At 36.7% G+C, this 17,248-nt stretch overlaps 1 protein-coding gene across 1 annotated transcript; it reads left to right on the top strand.

Annotated features, from left to right (window-relative positions):
* Window positions 1–3,203: 3,203 nt before the first annotated feature.
* Window positions 3,204–16,971, top strand: LOC139976269 (uncharacterized). The gene is made up of 2 exons (XM_071984914.1): window positions 3,204–6,247; window positions 16,239–16,971. Exons 1-2 carry the CDS (start codon window positions 4,811–4,813, stop codon window positions 16,335–16,337), a joined length of 1,536 nt encoding a protein of 511 aa, XP_071841015.1. The 5' UTR covers window positions 3,204–4,810; the 3' UTR covers window positions 16,338–16,971.
* The last annotated feature ends 277 nt before the right edge of the window (window positions 16,972–17,248 follow it).

The following is a 17,248-nucleotide window of genomic DNA, read 5'->3' as shown; positions in this document are numbered from 1 at the left end:
TTGTCGTAACATGTATAGGTAACGTTTCCAATACGTCTTACACTGATGAATATACATTCTCTGTGTTACAAGAAGCTACTACTGAAGCGAGTGATAAAGGTACGGATTCAAGCGAAGCAGACGGACAATCAAACGGAGGTATAGACACTTTAGTGTTAGTTATTATAGTGATATCGGTAATAGTTGTAATATTGATCGCTGTTCTCGTACAACCAGCGATTTGGTGTATAATACGGAAGTACGAAAAAGAAATCCCAATTCTGACACCAATTCAAAGCAAAACCAAAATGTTAATGATAATGCTGGATTCGACGATAACAGTGCTTACAATGAAATATTCCCGCAACAGCCACCGGCATCACCACCTGAGAGACGCTTTGAAATTAACGATGAAGATATTAACAGCTCCGATGAAACTATCGAAGAGCTTGGAAAAGTAAATTTGAGACACCAACGTTCTTCACATGCTGGCACAATTTCTGATGTTGGTTTTTACAGTTCGGTGAATCGCTCGGCACCTGTGTTTGATCAAACTGATTCTCTTTATCATGATTTACCATCTTTTGATATTGCCATTGATACCCATGCAAACAAACAAAAGAAAAGACAGAGAAGTTCTAGTCATAGCAATAATGAACCTACCTCTGGGCAAGATTCACTGCAGCAAGTGGATGATGAGAGTGGTATCAGCATTTCCGATAACACAACAGAAGATAAATATTTTGAATTATCAGACTTTGCAGATGTTGCCAGCACAGCATTATAACCACACAAACACGCATATATATATATATATATATATATATATATATATATATATATATATATATATATATATATAAATATATATATATAAATATATATATATATATTTATATATATATATATATATATAAATGAAAACGTAATGAGAAGGAATATATATATATATATATATATAAATATATGACAAAAGGTGACAAAAGCCTACAGTGGAATTACGACTTTCCTTACCCTATTCGAACCTCTGGACATACAATCAGCGTCGATAGCTTATAGTGGTTAGGGTGTCCGCATATAATGCGGGAGGCCCGGGTTCGAATCGCGGTGGAGTCTGGAAGTTTTTCACTGTTCTGCATTTTCCAACTCACTACAAATTCACTTATGTAGATATTCATTTTGCCTTTGTCGTTTATTTCCATTTCATTTAACAGAGTCTGTTCAAAGTTTCCATTTCGAGATCCGGATTGTTAATGCAACACGGATACAGTCTGTTTTATATACCCAGGTTGCGTTTTTAAGTCTGCTTAACAGACGGCTTAGTAGATGTTATCACTTGTCAAATTTGAAGGATAAAGTTTACATTTACATTTTGCTATGTTATGGTCAGTTTCATTACAAACGACATTGTCATCAAAGAAATAACCACATCAGCTGTAAATTTGCAATAACTTCGATGAAAACTGAAAATGTCTAACAAAGCAACTATATTACACTGCTGCCCAATAAGTTCTCAACCAGTTGACATGGACGACATTTTTCTCACTTTAAATATATGCATAGCGTATACATTCCAAATGACGATATCTCGAATACCTATATTTGTGTTTTATTTCTTTCAATGATAGTATGTTACTTCATTTTTTGAACTCCCAGAAAAGTTGAACAATAATCTATGATCATTTACGATAGCGTTACAAATCATTCAGTTCAGTCTTTTATTAAGTAGTAAAGAAATCATCAAGTCATTTATATTTCCATATACTAGTTTATGTTGTTTTAAAAACCATAAATAAAATTATACTATTATAATGATTGTTTCTAAAACTTTTTTTGCGATTAACTTTTCTCGTCTAATATCTTAGAGAACCGAGCTATCCTGGTGTTATTTGTCTACTACCATTTGTTGGTAAGCTGGCTGGTCCAGTTGCGTAGCAAAGGAAATAATGGCCACGCCCCACTCTGTCCAGCACGTGTTGGGCCTTACATGTATATGAGATTAACTACACCGACATGCATTATCACCTCCGAAAAGCAAAATTTGATCTCCCATAGAAACACTCTCATTGCCATCTATACGAATCTGAACACTGGAGGGCCTGAAGCAAATGAGTCCCTAAGAATAAACCACTGTTATTTTATGAGATATTTCGACCCTGCACCCTTCCGTCCCTTCAAGAAAATATTGCAAAGTTCAACATTATATAACATAATTACCAAAGATGCAGCTAAATGCCGTATTTTGTTTAAAGAACATATACGGATACTGTTTTTTTTTAAAGTATCTTATATTGATTGATTGAGTCTCGTGGTGCTAATGTTCAATTTATATCATGATGATAATATACTAAGCAAGGAAGACCAGTCGCTTTTGTCAATGATCCTATGTGATGTTTCACATTGTACCTAGTTTCGTAAAGATTATAAAAGTAATATTGAAATGGAACTTGATTTGTTAGAACGACTGATCTATTACGGGTAGAACAGCATGAATATGAGAACAACATCATGAGTAGAATTCCCCTTCATATCGTTATTCAAGAGAGTTAACCATATGTTAACTGTGTTAAGCTTTTTAAGCTTTATGGAAAAATTCCCTCCGCTTTGTACTTCTGTGGAAAAACAAATAAATAAATAAATATGGTGTCACCAAGACTTGCAGTACGGGTACAACAGTTGTATTACTAGTATTACAGCATGATTACGAGTACAACAGCTTGAGTATGAACACAACAGCTTGAGTACTAATATAATAGTATGAGTACAAGTATAGAATACCTCTAGTATTAATAAGAGTACACTGCTGTAAGCCAGAGTACTATTGCCTATAACTTTACACGTGTGCCTTTACTACATTTCCAACATGCCTCGAGTACGAGAACTGTACGAGTAAAAATCCACTGGGACGAGTACCAGTACAGGCAATTAACGCTATTAAAATACGAGTACGCGAGTAAGGACTCACATCATGTATGTCTAACGGTATATGTAAACTAAGTATACTATTTGGTCTCATTTTAATTACTGTTTTGTGTTACAGACTGTCATCCTTTAAAATTTATTGACCTGATTCAAAAGATGGTATGTTGATTGTATAAAGTTGTCAGTGCGTGAAAGTCGAAAACACGTTATTCTTCGGAGTTATAGTTTGGTATTTTATTACCAATACGGTTTGCTATTTCGGGCACAACAAATTTTTGGAAGAAATACCAAACAGAGCCCGTTATGGGTTTGGAGTTTTAACAATAAACTCACAATGCCGTGCGGTCTCCACCCCTTTACTTAGTATATACACAAGTTAAGCCTTGTAGTGCTGTCCTAAACTTTATATCTCGTGAATTTTATAACGTGGATGCAAAGCTTTAAGATACGGTACACCACCAAAAAGGGGAACTGGTTAATTTACCTCAAGATCAGACCAATGAAAATTCCGAAGGAAAATATATAGTTTTAACAGTTAATTTACACAACAGATTGGTCAATATAGAAGCAAATACCTGTGACACTCAGGTTCATAACTTTGCTCGTTGACTTCGGAGTTAGCAAAGTCGGTACCTGCAGCGAATGTGTCTCGAACTGAGACTAAGTACCAACCGGTTCTGAAAATCATCGCTAGACGTTCAAGCTTGAAACAATATCCAGAAGACGGCCTATTTTAATTTCGTGGATTAATCTTCATACGCCTATGTTAAAAGACAACAACATAGCCTTGCAGTCGGATTACTATGTACATGTTGAGATATTGAATTCTTCAACTTCTTTTCGGATAAATCGATTACAAATTTTAAACAAAGGAATAAGTTAGTTGCAATGTGTTAGCGAATCTTTCCCTATCGATGCCAATCTTTGTTAAGAAAAATTGACCATAATGTGATCACTTGGAGCTTTTCTACCAACCTTGGAACACAATAAACTCATTTTATTAGATTTGGCTGCTGGCTCTTAAACCCAGATTTAGCCTATGCTATAGGTACATGAACTTCCAGTCAGCTTCAACTATCACAAAAACCAAGGAAAGACATGTTTTGGTTGTTCAAATGTGACTTACATGATATGAAAGCGAACACAACGTTCATTGGATAATTATTGACGGGGAATTGTTAGTTTGATGAATTGGGGGAGAATATGACATTCTACTGTGGCAAACACTACATGAGTGTTATTGTAGAAAAAGAAGCCTGGGTTTTTTGTTGTTAGTCGATTGAATTTATTTTGGCCATCAGCTTCATGAAAAATAGCTGTTTCGTTAAGTTTTGTTTTTGTTTTTATTGACTGGTGTCGTTACGTCAGTTATGAAAGATAAGAAGAATTCGTTTCATTACCTCTTGGCCAGTCACGTGATAAGTATATATTCAGTCTAGCGATCTCGCCAAAGGAGCTTCCTCAGTCGGTGTCCTCGAAACCACATCGACTGATTTAAGCATATCTTAATTTTTTTAATGATTGTTAATTGGCATATATTAACAATTTTAAATTATAATTAATTGTTATCAGTGCACCATCTGCGAGCGACGTAAAGCAACTAAAAGCGGTTTTATGTTTGAAATAATAAATCGTACGGTAATCTATACGTTCGCCTAGATAGGTCTACCATTAAAGTTTATTGAGTTATACATCCATCATAACCGGAAGTGACATGTTTTTACGTCATCGTTAAAGTAGAACTATGTTAGCTACGTTATTTCTTCAAACAAGATGTATAGTTTGAGTTTTGATCAATCAACGGTATATTAAGAGTAATGTCTGGAAAGGACGCGAGTATTTAGCGAATCAAGTTCGTTGATCAATTCTATTGTCATTTCACACTAACCTTTGAAATTAAATTATCAACATGTTCCTCTTTCTGATCCTACTTATAAGATTACATTGTGTCATGCTGTCTGCGCAAGCGCAACAGTTGACTGTGAGCGGTATTGATGAAATTCTCTTCGAGGGACGACCGTTACAAGTGACATGTGCATCCACACTGGATGATGTATCCTGGTGGAAGAATGAAATCAAATTAGCTGAAATGAATAATGGTGTAAAAACGGTGAATCCCTCGGTTCAAAATATGACATTTGTACGAACCAAGGAGTCTTTCACAATGGATTTCGAATCACTGAGAGTGACCGACAGTGGTACCTACACATGCACTGCATCTGATGAGAGTGTTACCATTAGTGGTACTGTGGAGATTCTTGTATATCACAATGATCAGTGCATTACTACGTGGGATGGAAGACTAGAGTATCTTGTTGAAGAAGGGATTGGTTTTGTGTTGATAGATTGTACGTATCCTGCTATAGAAAATACAACATCTATATGGTTAAGTACTTCCAGTATGAATACCATCTCGTTATTTCCTTTAGAAACAACTAATTACACAAATATATTAAAAGGGTTTTACCCATTTATTCCATCTGATAATGGAACTACCCTCAATTGCTTTGTGAACAAAAGTAAGGGTGTTGTGGAACCCGGCCCATCTACCTCTCTTTTCTCTTGCTCCGTTGGACCTCATTATTTCTACGAGAGCCCTTTCGTTAGAATCAATTCTTCTAATGATGGTATCGTCGGCTGGAAAGAACAGTTGACGTTGTGTTGTCGCTTAGTCCCTCTCACAGCTGACGCAGATTTTCGTTGGGACGTACCACAGCAAGTAGGGATGTTTGAATTCGTTGCATCAGAAGGTATGTCATGTTTGACAATGACAAATTTCGAAGTTGCAGAAAGCGAGTTGACTGATATAGTCGTAACATGTAGCGGTAATGTTTCCAATACGTCTTACACGGATGACTATACATTCTCTGTGTTACAAGAAGCTACTACTGAAGCGAGTGACAAAGGTACAGAGTCCAGCGAAGCAGACGGACAATCAAACGAAGGTACTACAGCTAGTGAAGCGAGTGAAAAAGTTACAGCACAATCAGACGGAGGTATAAACACGTCAGTGTTAGTTATTATAGTGATATCGGCAATAGTTGTAATATTGATCGCTGTTCTCGTACAACCAGCCATTTGGTGTATCATACGGAAGTACGATCGAAAAAGAAATCACAATCCTGACACCACTTCAAATCAAAACCAAAATGTTAATGATAATGCTGGATTCGACGATAACAGTACTTACAATGAAATATTAAGACAACAGCCATCGACATCACCACCTGAGAGACGCTTTGAAATTAACGATGAAGATATTAACAATTCCGATGAAACTATCGACGAGATTGGAAAAGTAAATTTGAGACACCAACGTCCTTCACATGCTACCACAATTTCTGATGTTAGTTTTTACAGTTCGGTGAATCGTTCGCCACCTGTGTTTGATCAAACTGATTCTCTTTATCATGATTTACCATCTTTTGATATTCCTATTAATGCCAATGCAAACAAACAAAAGAAAAGACGGATAAGTTCTTGTCATAGCAATAATGAACCTACCTCTGGTCAAGACTCACCGCAGCAAGTGGATGATGATAGTGGTATCAGCATTTCCGATAAAACAACAGAAGATAAATATTTTGAATTATCGGACTTTGCAGATGTTGCCAGCACAGCATGATAACCACAGAAACACCCATATATAAATATATATGCCTACAGTGGAATTACAACCTTCCTTGCTGGTTTCAAACCTCTAGACATACATTTAGCGTCCATATCCCAGTTGGTTAGGATCTTCTTATATGAAGCGAGAGGCCCGGGTTTTCTCACATTTCTGGATTTTTCAACTCACTACAATTTCACTTATGTACATATTCATTATGCCTTTGTCTTTTATTTCCATTTCATTTAACAGAGTCTGTTCAAAGTATCTTTTTCGAGATCCGGATTGTTTATGCAACACGGATACAGTCTGTTTCATATACCCAGGTTGCGTTTTTAAGTCTACTTAACAGACTGTAAAGTAGATGTTATCACTTGTCAAATTTGAAGGATACAGTATACATTTACATTATGCTATGTCTGGTCAGTTTGATTACAAACGACATTGTCATTAAAGAGATATCCATATCAGCTGTAAATTGGCAATAACTTCGATGAAAACTTAAAAATTGTCTAACAAAGCAACTTTATTACACTGCTGCCCAATAAATTCTCAACCAGTTGACATGGACGACATTTTTCTCACTTTAAATATACACAAATCGTATAAATTTTAAAATGACGATGTCTCGAATACATATATTTGTGTTTTATTTTTATTAATGATAGTATGTTACTTCATTTTTTGAACTCCCAGAAAAGTAGAACAATAACCTATTATCAAATACGATAGCGCTACAAATCATTCAGTTCAGTCTTTGATAATTAGCAAGGAAATCATCAAGTCATTTATATTTCCATATACTAGTTTATGTTGTTTTAGAAACCGTAAATAAAATTTTACCATTTTGTTGATTGTATCCAAAAATGTTTTTTTTTCGATTAACTTTTCTCGTCTAATAATATCTTAGAGAACCGACCTACCCTGGTATTATTTGTCTACTACCAATTGTTGGTAAGCTGGCTGGTCCAGTTGCGTAGCAAAGGAAATGAGGGCCATGCGCCCCTCTGTCCAGTACGTGTTGGCTCTTATGTGTATAAATGAGGTTAACTTCACCGACATGCATTATCACCTCCGAAAAGCAAAATTTGATCTCACATAGAAACACTCTCATTGCCATCTACGAATCTGAACACTGGAGGGCCTGAAGCAAATGAGTCCCTAAGAATAAACCATTAGTATAGTCTATGAGTTATTTCGACCCTGTACCCTTCCGTCCCTTCAAGAAAATATCGCCAACTACAACATTATATAACAGAATTATGAAAGATGCAGCTAAAAGCCGTATTTTGTTTAAAGAACATAAACAGATAATGTTTTGGTCTAGTATTTTATATTGATTGATTGAGTGTCGTGCTGCTAAATCAGGCGCGTATCCAGGGGGGCGTTGGGGCGCGCACCCCCCGGGTAAGGAAAAGAGGAGAGAAAAAAAAAGAGAAGAAAAAAAGGAAAAGGAGGGGGGAAAAGAAAAGGAGGAGAGGAAGGAAGGGAAAAGAAAAAGAAAAAAAAGAGAAAAAGGAGAAAAGGGGGGAGTAGAAGATACCCAAGACCTCGGGAAGAGAAAGCGGAACAGTCATAATTACAGCGCTGATCCCTATTATATAGACAGGGTAGCCAGTGACAGATCGAGGATTACGGAGGGGATGTGCGCCTCACCCTACCCCTTACACCGACAACTCCATTTTTGACGTTTCCATTTTTCCTCTCTCACTAATGTATCTATATAAATACTATATATGGTCTATCATAACGCTTGTGTGTGTATGGACGCCTTAAACAATTGTACAATTGTGCTATATGGAACCAACTGTGGCTGGTCTTGAACTCGACCGAGTCGTCGGGGAACATGACGCATTTCGGGAAGGGGCGACCGCCCCCCCCCCCCCCGAGCAAATTTTCTTTATGACATCGCTAGTAATTTCGAAATAGACAATGCTTAGATGCAACTTACAAGGCCTGGGAAGTGTCATTACCAGCGATCTGGGAGGCATTTTCGGCCAAAAATTTTATTGTACGCTTCGCGCCAACTTATGGTGGGGCTTCGCGTAGATAGTTTGCCTACAGGCTTCGCCCCTCCCTTGGCAATTACTCGCTACACGCCTTTTCGAATTTGTAAAGCAAAGAGCAGATATAACATCATAGCAGTGAGCATTGAAATACATGTTACAGGATGAACAGCCAAAAAACTGTCTATGTGTGTAGTCAAATGCGTAGGAGCCCAATTGGATTTGGGGGCTGTAATGACTTGCCCGAAAAAAAGCCAAAATTTTTCGCGCAAGTCGCGCGCATTCAACATGTCGATGCCAATATCATATAGGCAAGATCGGTCATTACATTGTATGGCATCGTGTACCTTACGGTCCGTGAAAGTTGCACAGTATACCGCCGGATGCTAATGTAAACAACGAAATGTCTTATGTAGATGGAGAAAAAGCATACAGATCCATTTATGTCAAAACTCTCTTTTACAGTAGTAATGTCGGCCAAGCTTACAACTTTATTTAAATTACCAAGGAGATAATTTTAAGCTATTCATTGCTATTTATTTCTCTTTCAGTAAGTGCCCGAAAAAAAAATGGGAAAACAATTGGGGTGGGGGGCTGCCAGCCCCCGCCTCCTACGGGACCTACGCCAATGTGTGTAGTGTTCGGTTTCGATAAACCTGATATCGGAAATATCTGCTATTTTTCATTTCCTTCAACGCAGTTTTATAATAGCCATTATAAGAGGTTTTAATATTTCTACACCAATAAATTAACTGTGTCTGAATTTTCGAAAATTTCCTCACCAACATTCTTCATCATACTTTCCTCTACTCGTGCAATTTTGACATGTTAGGGGTTCAAATGGGATTTTCTATATTGGTTGTCCATAGACTGAATTTTGTGAAACATTATGTATATGTTTTGAAGTGATTTTATTCACGAGAAATGTGAATTTTCAAATTCTCAACAAATAATGGGCTTAAAACCTTGAAAAGTGGGGCTTTCGGATATTGTGGGCCGTTACGTAGAATCACCTACAAAAGCAATGATCCATAGGACATGTAATGAGGTCGAACATGATGTGTGACTGGTGACAATCTTCAAAAAGGTTATGGATGGAAAAAACTTTTGGGAAATACTGCGGTTCTCAGGCAAAAGTGTACATCTGGTTGGTCATTTTCAAGCCCGAGAAGTGCCATTTCCGGTGATCTGGGGGGTATCAAAACCAGAAATTTTCTTGTACGCTCCGCGCCAACGATGGTGGCGCTCCGCTAAGATAGTAATTCGCGCCCCCTGGATTAGAAAATCCTGGATACGCGCCTGTAAATGTTCAATTTCCATCATTATGATAATACCCTAAGCTAGGAAGACCAGTTGCTTTTGTCAATGATCCTATATGGGATGTTTCACATTGTACCTAATTTCTAAAAGACTATAAAATTGTTATTGAAATGGAACTTGATTTGATTGAAGAGTACGTCTGAACGACTGATCTAATACGAGTAGAAACAACATGAACATGAGTACAACAGCATGAATATGAGTACAACAGCATGAATATGAGTACAACATCAGAAAAATGAGTATAACCGCATGAATATGAGTACAGCATCAGAAATATGAATACAACAATAGAAATGTGAGGCCAACAGCACGAATATGACTACAACAATAGGTATATGAGTACAACAGCATGAATCAGGATTATGTGTACAACAGCAGAAATATGAGTGCAACAGCAGTATAATAAGTACAACAACAAGAATATGAGTACAACAGCATGAATTTGAGTACAACAGCAGAAATATGAGTATAACAGCATGAATATGAGTACAACGTCAGGAATATGAGTACAACAGCATGAATATGAGTACAACAGCATGAATATGAGTACAATAGTAGGAATATGAGTACAGCAGCATGAATATAAGTATAACGTCTGTAATATGAGTACAGCAGCAGAAATATGAGTACAACAGCATGAATATGACTATAACAATAGGAATATGAGTACAACAGCATGAATCAGGACTATGTGTACAACAGCAGAAATATGAGTGCAACAGCAGTATAATGAGTAAAACAACAGGAATATGAGTACAACAGCATGAATATGAGTACAACAGTAGAAATATGAGTACAACAGCATGAATATAAGTACAACGTCAGGAAATGAGTACAACAGCAGAAATATGAGTACTACAGCATGAATCAGAATTATGTGTACAACAGCAGAAATATGAGTGCAACAGCAGTATAACTAGTACAACAACAGGAATATGAGTACACCTGCATGGATATGAGTACAACAGCATGAATATGAGTACAACATCAGAAATATGAGTACAACAGCATGAATATGAGTACAACGTCAGGTATATGAGTACAACAGCAGAAATATGAGTACAACAGCATGAAAATGAGTACAATAGTAGGAATATGACTACAACAGCATGAATATAAGTATAACGTCAGGAATATAAGTACAACAGCAGAAATATGAGTACAACAGCATGAATATGACTACAACAATAGGAATATAAGTACAACAGCATGAATCAGGATTATGTGTACAACAGCAGAAATATGAGTGCAACAGCAGTATAACTAGTACAACAACAGGAATATGAGTACACCTGCATGGATATGAGTACAACAGCATGAATATGAGTACAACAGTAGAAATATGAGTACAACAGCATGAATATGAGTACAACGTCAGGAATATGAGTACAACAGCAGAAATATGAGTACAACAGCATGAATATGAGTACAATAGTAGGAATATGAGTACAACAGCATGAATATAAGTACAACGTCAGGAATATGAGTACAACAGCATGAATATGACTATAACAATAGGAATATGAGTACAACAGCATGAATCAGGACTATGTGTACAACAGCAGAAATATGAGTGCAACAGCAGTATAATGAGTAAAACAACAGGAATATGAGTACAACAGCATGAATATGAGTACAACAGTAGAAATATGAGTACAACAGCATGAATATAAGTACAACGTCAGGAAAATGAGTACAACAACAGAAATATGAGTACAACAGCATGAATCAGGATTATGTGTACACCAGCATGGATATGAGTACAACAGCATTATAACTACAAGTAGAATTCCCCTTCATATCGTTTATTCAAGAGAGTTAACCATATGGTGTCACCCAGACTTACAGTACGAGTACAACAGTTCGAATACTAGTATTACAGCATGAAAACGAGTACAACAGCTTGAGTACTAATATAACAGCATGATAACGAGTACAACAGCTTGAGTACTAATACAACAGTATGAGTACAAGTATAGAATTCCTCTAGTACGAATTAGAGTACACTGCTCTAAGCCGGAGTACTAATGCCTATAACTTTACACTAATATCTTTACTAGATTTCCAACATGCCTCGAGTACGAGAACTGTACGAGTGCAAATCCATTGGGACGAGTACCACTACAGGCAATTAACGCTATTAAAATACGAGTACGCGAATACGGTCTCACATCATGTATGTCTAACGGTATATGTATAAACTAAGTATACTATTTGGTCTCATTTTAATTACTGTTTTGTGTTACAGACTGCCATCCTTAAAAATTTATTGACCTGCTTTTGAAAGATGGTATGTTGATTGTGTAAAGTTGTCAGTGCGTGAAAGTCAAAAACACGTTATTCTTCGGAGTTATAGTTTAGTATTTTATTACCAATACGGTTTGCTATTTCGAGCACAACAATATTTTTGGAAGAAATACCAAACAGAGCCCGTTATGGGTTTGGAGTTTTAACAATAAAGTCACAATGCCGTGCGGTCTCCACCCCCTTTACTTAGTATATACACAAGTTAAGCCTTGTAGTGCTGTCCTAAACTTTATATCTCGTGAATTTTATAACGTGGATGCAAAGCTTTAAGATACGGTACACCACCAAAAAGGGGAACAGGAGAATTTACCTAAAGATTAGACCAATGAAAATTTTGAAGGAAAAATATATAGTTTTAACAGTTTTTTTATACAACAAATTGGTCAATATAGAAGCAAATACTCGTGCCGCTCAGCTTCATAACTTTTCTCGTTGACTTCGGAGTTAGCAACGTCGGTACCTGCAGCGAATGTGTCTTGAACTTATACTAGTTGTATACCGGTTCTGAAACTCATCGCTAGACGTTAAAGCTTGAAACAATATCCAGAAGACGACCTATTTTAATTTCGCGGATAAATCTTCATATTAAAAGACAACAACATAGCTTTGTTGTCGGATTACTATGTACATGTTGAGATATCGACTTCTTTAACTACTTTTCGGATAAATCGATTACAAATTTTAAACAAAGGAATAAATTATTTGCAATGTGTTAGCGAACCTTTCCCTATCGATGCCAATCGTTGTTAAGAAAAAAATGACCATAATGTGATCACTTGGAGCTTTTCTAACAACTTTGGAACACATTAAACTCATTTTATTAGATTTGGCTGCTGGCTCTTTAACCCAGATTTAGCCTATATACTATGTACATGAACTTCCAGTCCAGCCTCAACTATCACACGGACCAAGGAAAGACATGTTTTAGTTGTTATAATGTGACTTACATGATATGAAAGTGAAAACAACGTTCATTGGATAATTATTGACGGGGAATTGTTAGTTTGATGAATTGGGGGAGAATATGAAATTCTACTGTGGCAAACAGTACATGAGAGTTATTGAAGAAAAAGAATCTGGGTTTTTTTTTTAGTCGATTGAGCTTATTTTGGCCATCAACTTCATGAAAAATAGCTGTTTCGTTACGTTTTGTTTTTGTTTTTATTGACTGGTGTCGTTACGTCAATTATGAAAGATAAGAAGAATTCGTTTCATTACCTCTTGGCAAGTCACGTGATAATTATATCTTCAGTATAGCGATATCGCCAAAGGAGCTTCCTCAGTCGGTGTCCTCGAAACCACATCGACTGATTTAAGCATATCTTAATTTTTTTAATGATTTTTAATTGGCATATATTAACAATTTTAAATTATAATTAATTGTTATCAGTGCACCATCTGCGAGCGACGTAAAGCAACTAAAAGCGGTTTTATGTTTGAAATAATAAATCGTACGGTAATCTATACGTTCACCTAGATAGGTCTACCATTAAAGTTATTGAGTTATACATCCATCATAACCGGAAGTGACATGTTTTTACGTCATCGTTAAAGTAGAACTATGTTAGCTACGTTACTTCTTCAAACAAGATGTATAGTTTGAGTTTTGATCAATCGACGGTATATTAGGAGTAATGTCTGGAAAGGACTCGAAGATTTAGCCAATCAAGTTCGTTGAACAATTCTATTGCCATTTCACACTAACCTTTGAAATTAAATTATCAACATGTTCCTCTTTCTGATCCTACTTATAAGATTACATTGTGCCATGCTGTCTGCGCAAGCGCAACAGTTGAATGTGAGCGGTATTGATGAAATTCTTTTCGAGGGACGACCGTTACAAGTGACATGTGCATCCACACTGGATGATGTATCCTGGTGGAAAAATGAAATCAAAATAGCCGAAGTGAATAATGGTGTAGTAACTGTAAATTCCTCGGTTCAAAATATGACATTTGAAGGAACCAAGGAGTCTTTCACAATGGGTTTTGAATCACTGAGAGTGACCGACAGTGGTACCTACACATGCACTGCATCTGATGAGAGTGTTATCATTAATGACACTGTGGAGATTGCTGTCTATGACAATGATCAGTGCATTACTACGTGGGATGGAAGACTAGAGTATCTTGTTGAAGAAGGGTTTGGTATTGTGCTGATAGATTGTACGTATCCTGCTATAGAAAATACAACATCTGTATGGTTAAGTATTGGTTATATGGTTAACCTTGGGTTATCTTCTTTGGAAACAACTAATTACACATATAAATTATCAACGTATTATATTTTTGTTCAGCATGCTAATGGAACTACCCTAAATTGCTATGTGAACAATAGTGCGGGTGTTGTGGAACCCGGCCAATCTACCCCTCTTTTCTCTTGCTCCATCGGACCTCTTTATTTCTACGAGAACCCTTTCGTTAGAATCAATTCTTCTAATGATGGTATCGTCGGCTGGAAAGAACAGTTGACGTTGTGTTGTCGCTTAGTCCCTCTCACAGCTGACGCAGAGTTTCGTTGGGACGTACCACCGCAAGTAGGGATGTTTGAGTTCGCTGCATCAGAAGGTATGTCATGTTTGACGATGACAAATTTCGAAGTTGCAGAAAGCGAGTTGATTGATATAGTCGTAACATGTAGAGGTAACGTTTCCGATTCGTCTTACACGGATGAATATACATTCTCTGTGTTACAAGAAGCTACTACTGAAGCGAGTGACAAAGGTACAGAGTCCAGCGAAGCAGACGGACAATCAAACGGTGGTACTACAGCTAGTGAAGCGGGTGAAAAAGTTACAGGACAAACAGACGGAGGTATAGACACGTCGGTGTTAGTTATTATAGTGATATCGGCAATAGTTGTAATATTGATCGCTGTTCTTGTACAACCAGGCATTTGGTGTATCATACGGAAGTACGATCGAAAAAGAAATCCCAATTCTGACATCACTTCAAGTCAAAACCAAAATGTTAATGATAATGCTGGACTCGACGATAACAGCACTTACAATGATATATTAAGACAACAGCCATCGACATCACCACCTGAGAGAAGCGTCGGAATTACCGATGAAGATATTAACAGCTCCAATGAAATTCTTGAAGAGCGTGGAAAAGTAAATTTGAGACACCAAAGTCCTTCACATGCTACCGCAATTTCTGGTGTTGGTTTTTACAGTTCGGTGAATCGCTCGCCACCTGTGTTTGATCAAGCTGATTCTCTTTATCATGATTTACCATCTTTTGATATTCCCATTGATACCCATGCACACAAACAAAAGAAAGGACGGAGAAGTTCTAGTCATAGCAATAATGAACCTACCTCTGGCCAAGATTCAACGCAGCAAGTGGATGATGAGAGTGGTATCAGCATTTCCAATACTACAACAGAAGATAACTATTTTGAATTATCAGACTTTGCAGATGCTGGCAGCACAGCATAACCACACAAACACGCCTATATATATATATATATATATATATATATATATATATATATATATATATATATATATATATATATATATATATATATATATATATATAAATATATATAACGTCCAAAGCCTAGTGGTTAGGGTGTCCGCGTACAAAATGGGAGGCCCGGATTCGAACCCCAGTGGAGGTTGGAAGTTTTTTTCACTGTTCCTGATTTTCCAACTCATTACGATTTCAATTATATATATATTCATTTGACTTTGACGTTTACCTCCATTTCATTAAAATCAAGTATGTTCAAAGTATCTCTTTCGAGATCCGGCTTCAGGAATCACCAATGATTTCGAGTTGGTTAGCATCATATGTTTGATCTCTAGAGTATGGCAAAATATGTCCCCAAAAACAGAACTAGAATTATTCGACAAGTGCCTACAGTGGAATTACGACCTTCCAGTGCCGGTTTCGAACCTCTGGACATACAATCAGCGTCCACAGCCTAGTGGTTAGGGTGTCCGCGTACAAAGCGGGAGGCCCGGATTCGAACCCCAGTGGAGGTTGGAAGTTTTTCACTGTTCTTGATTTTCCAACTCACTACAATTTCACTTATGTATATATTCATTCTTCTTTGTCGTTTGTTTCCATTTCATATAACAGAGTGTGTTCAAAGTATCCATTTCGAGATCCGGATTGTTTATGCAACACTTATACAGAACGTTTTGTATACCCAGGTTGCGTTTTTTCATGTCTTCTTAATAGACGACCGAGAAGATGTTATCACTTGTCAAATTTGAAGGATAAAGTTTTACATTTACATTATGCTTACATTAAGCTTTGTCTGGTCAGTTTGATTACAAACGACATTGTCATTAAAGAAATTACCATATCAGCTGTAAATTGGCAATAATTGCGATGGAAACTTAAAGATTGTCTAACAGAGCAACTTTATTACAATGTTGCCCAATAAATATTCAACCAGTTGACATTTTTCTTACTTAAATATATACAAAGCGTATAAATTTCAAAATGACGATGTCTCGAATACATATATTTGTGTTCTATTTCTTTTAATGACAGTATGTTACTTCATCTTTTGAACTCCCAGAAAAGTAGAACAATAACCTATAATCAGATACGATTGCGCTACAAATCATTCAGTTCAGACTTTAATAAGTAGTAAATAAATCATCAAGTCATTTATATTTCCATATACTAGTTTATGTTGTTTTAGAAACCGTAAATAAAATTATACCATTATGATGATTGTATCCAAAAAATTTTTTTTTTTTCGATTAACTTTTCTCGTCTTATAATATCTTAGAGAACCGAGCTATCCTGGTGTTATTTGTCTACCACCAATTGTTGGTAAGCTGGCTGGTCCAGTTGCGTAGCAAAGGAAATGAGGGCCACGCGCCCCTCTGTGCAGCACAAGTTGGGCATTACGTGTATAATTGAGGTTAACTTCACCGACATGCATTACCACCTCCCAAAAGCAAAATTTGATCTCACATAGAAACACTCTCATTGCCATCTACGAATCTGACAACTGGAGGGCCTAAAGCAAACGAGTCCCTAAGAATAAACTATTAGTATACTCTATGAGTTATTTCGACCCTGTACCCTTCCGTCCCTTCAAGAAAATATCGCCAACTTCAACATTATATAAC

The sequence above is a fragment of the Apostichopus japonicus genome, chromosome 11 (genome assembly GCF_037975245.1).
Source record: "Apostichopus japonicus isolate 1M-3 chromosome 11, ASM3797524v1, whole genome shotgun sequence".
Lineage (NCBI taxonomy): Eukaryota > Metazoa > Echinodermata > Holothuroidea > Aspidochirotida > Stichopodidae > Apostichopus > Apostichopus japonicus.
Note: the sequence above shows the minus strand (reverse complement) of the source record. Positions and strands in the feature narration are given on the sequence as shown.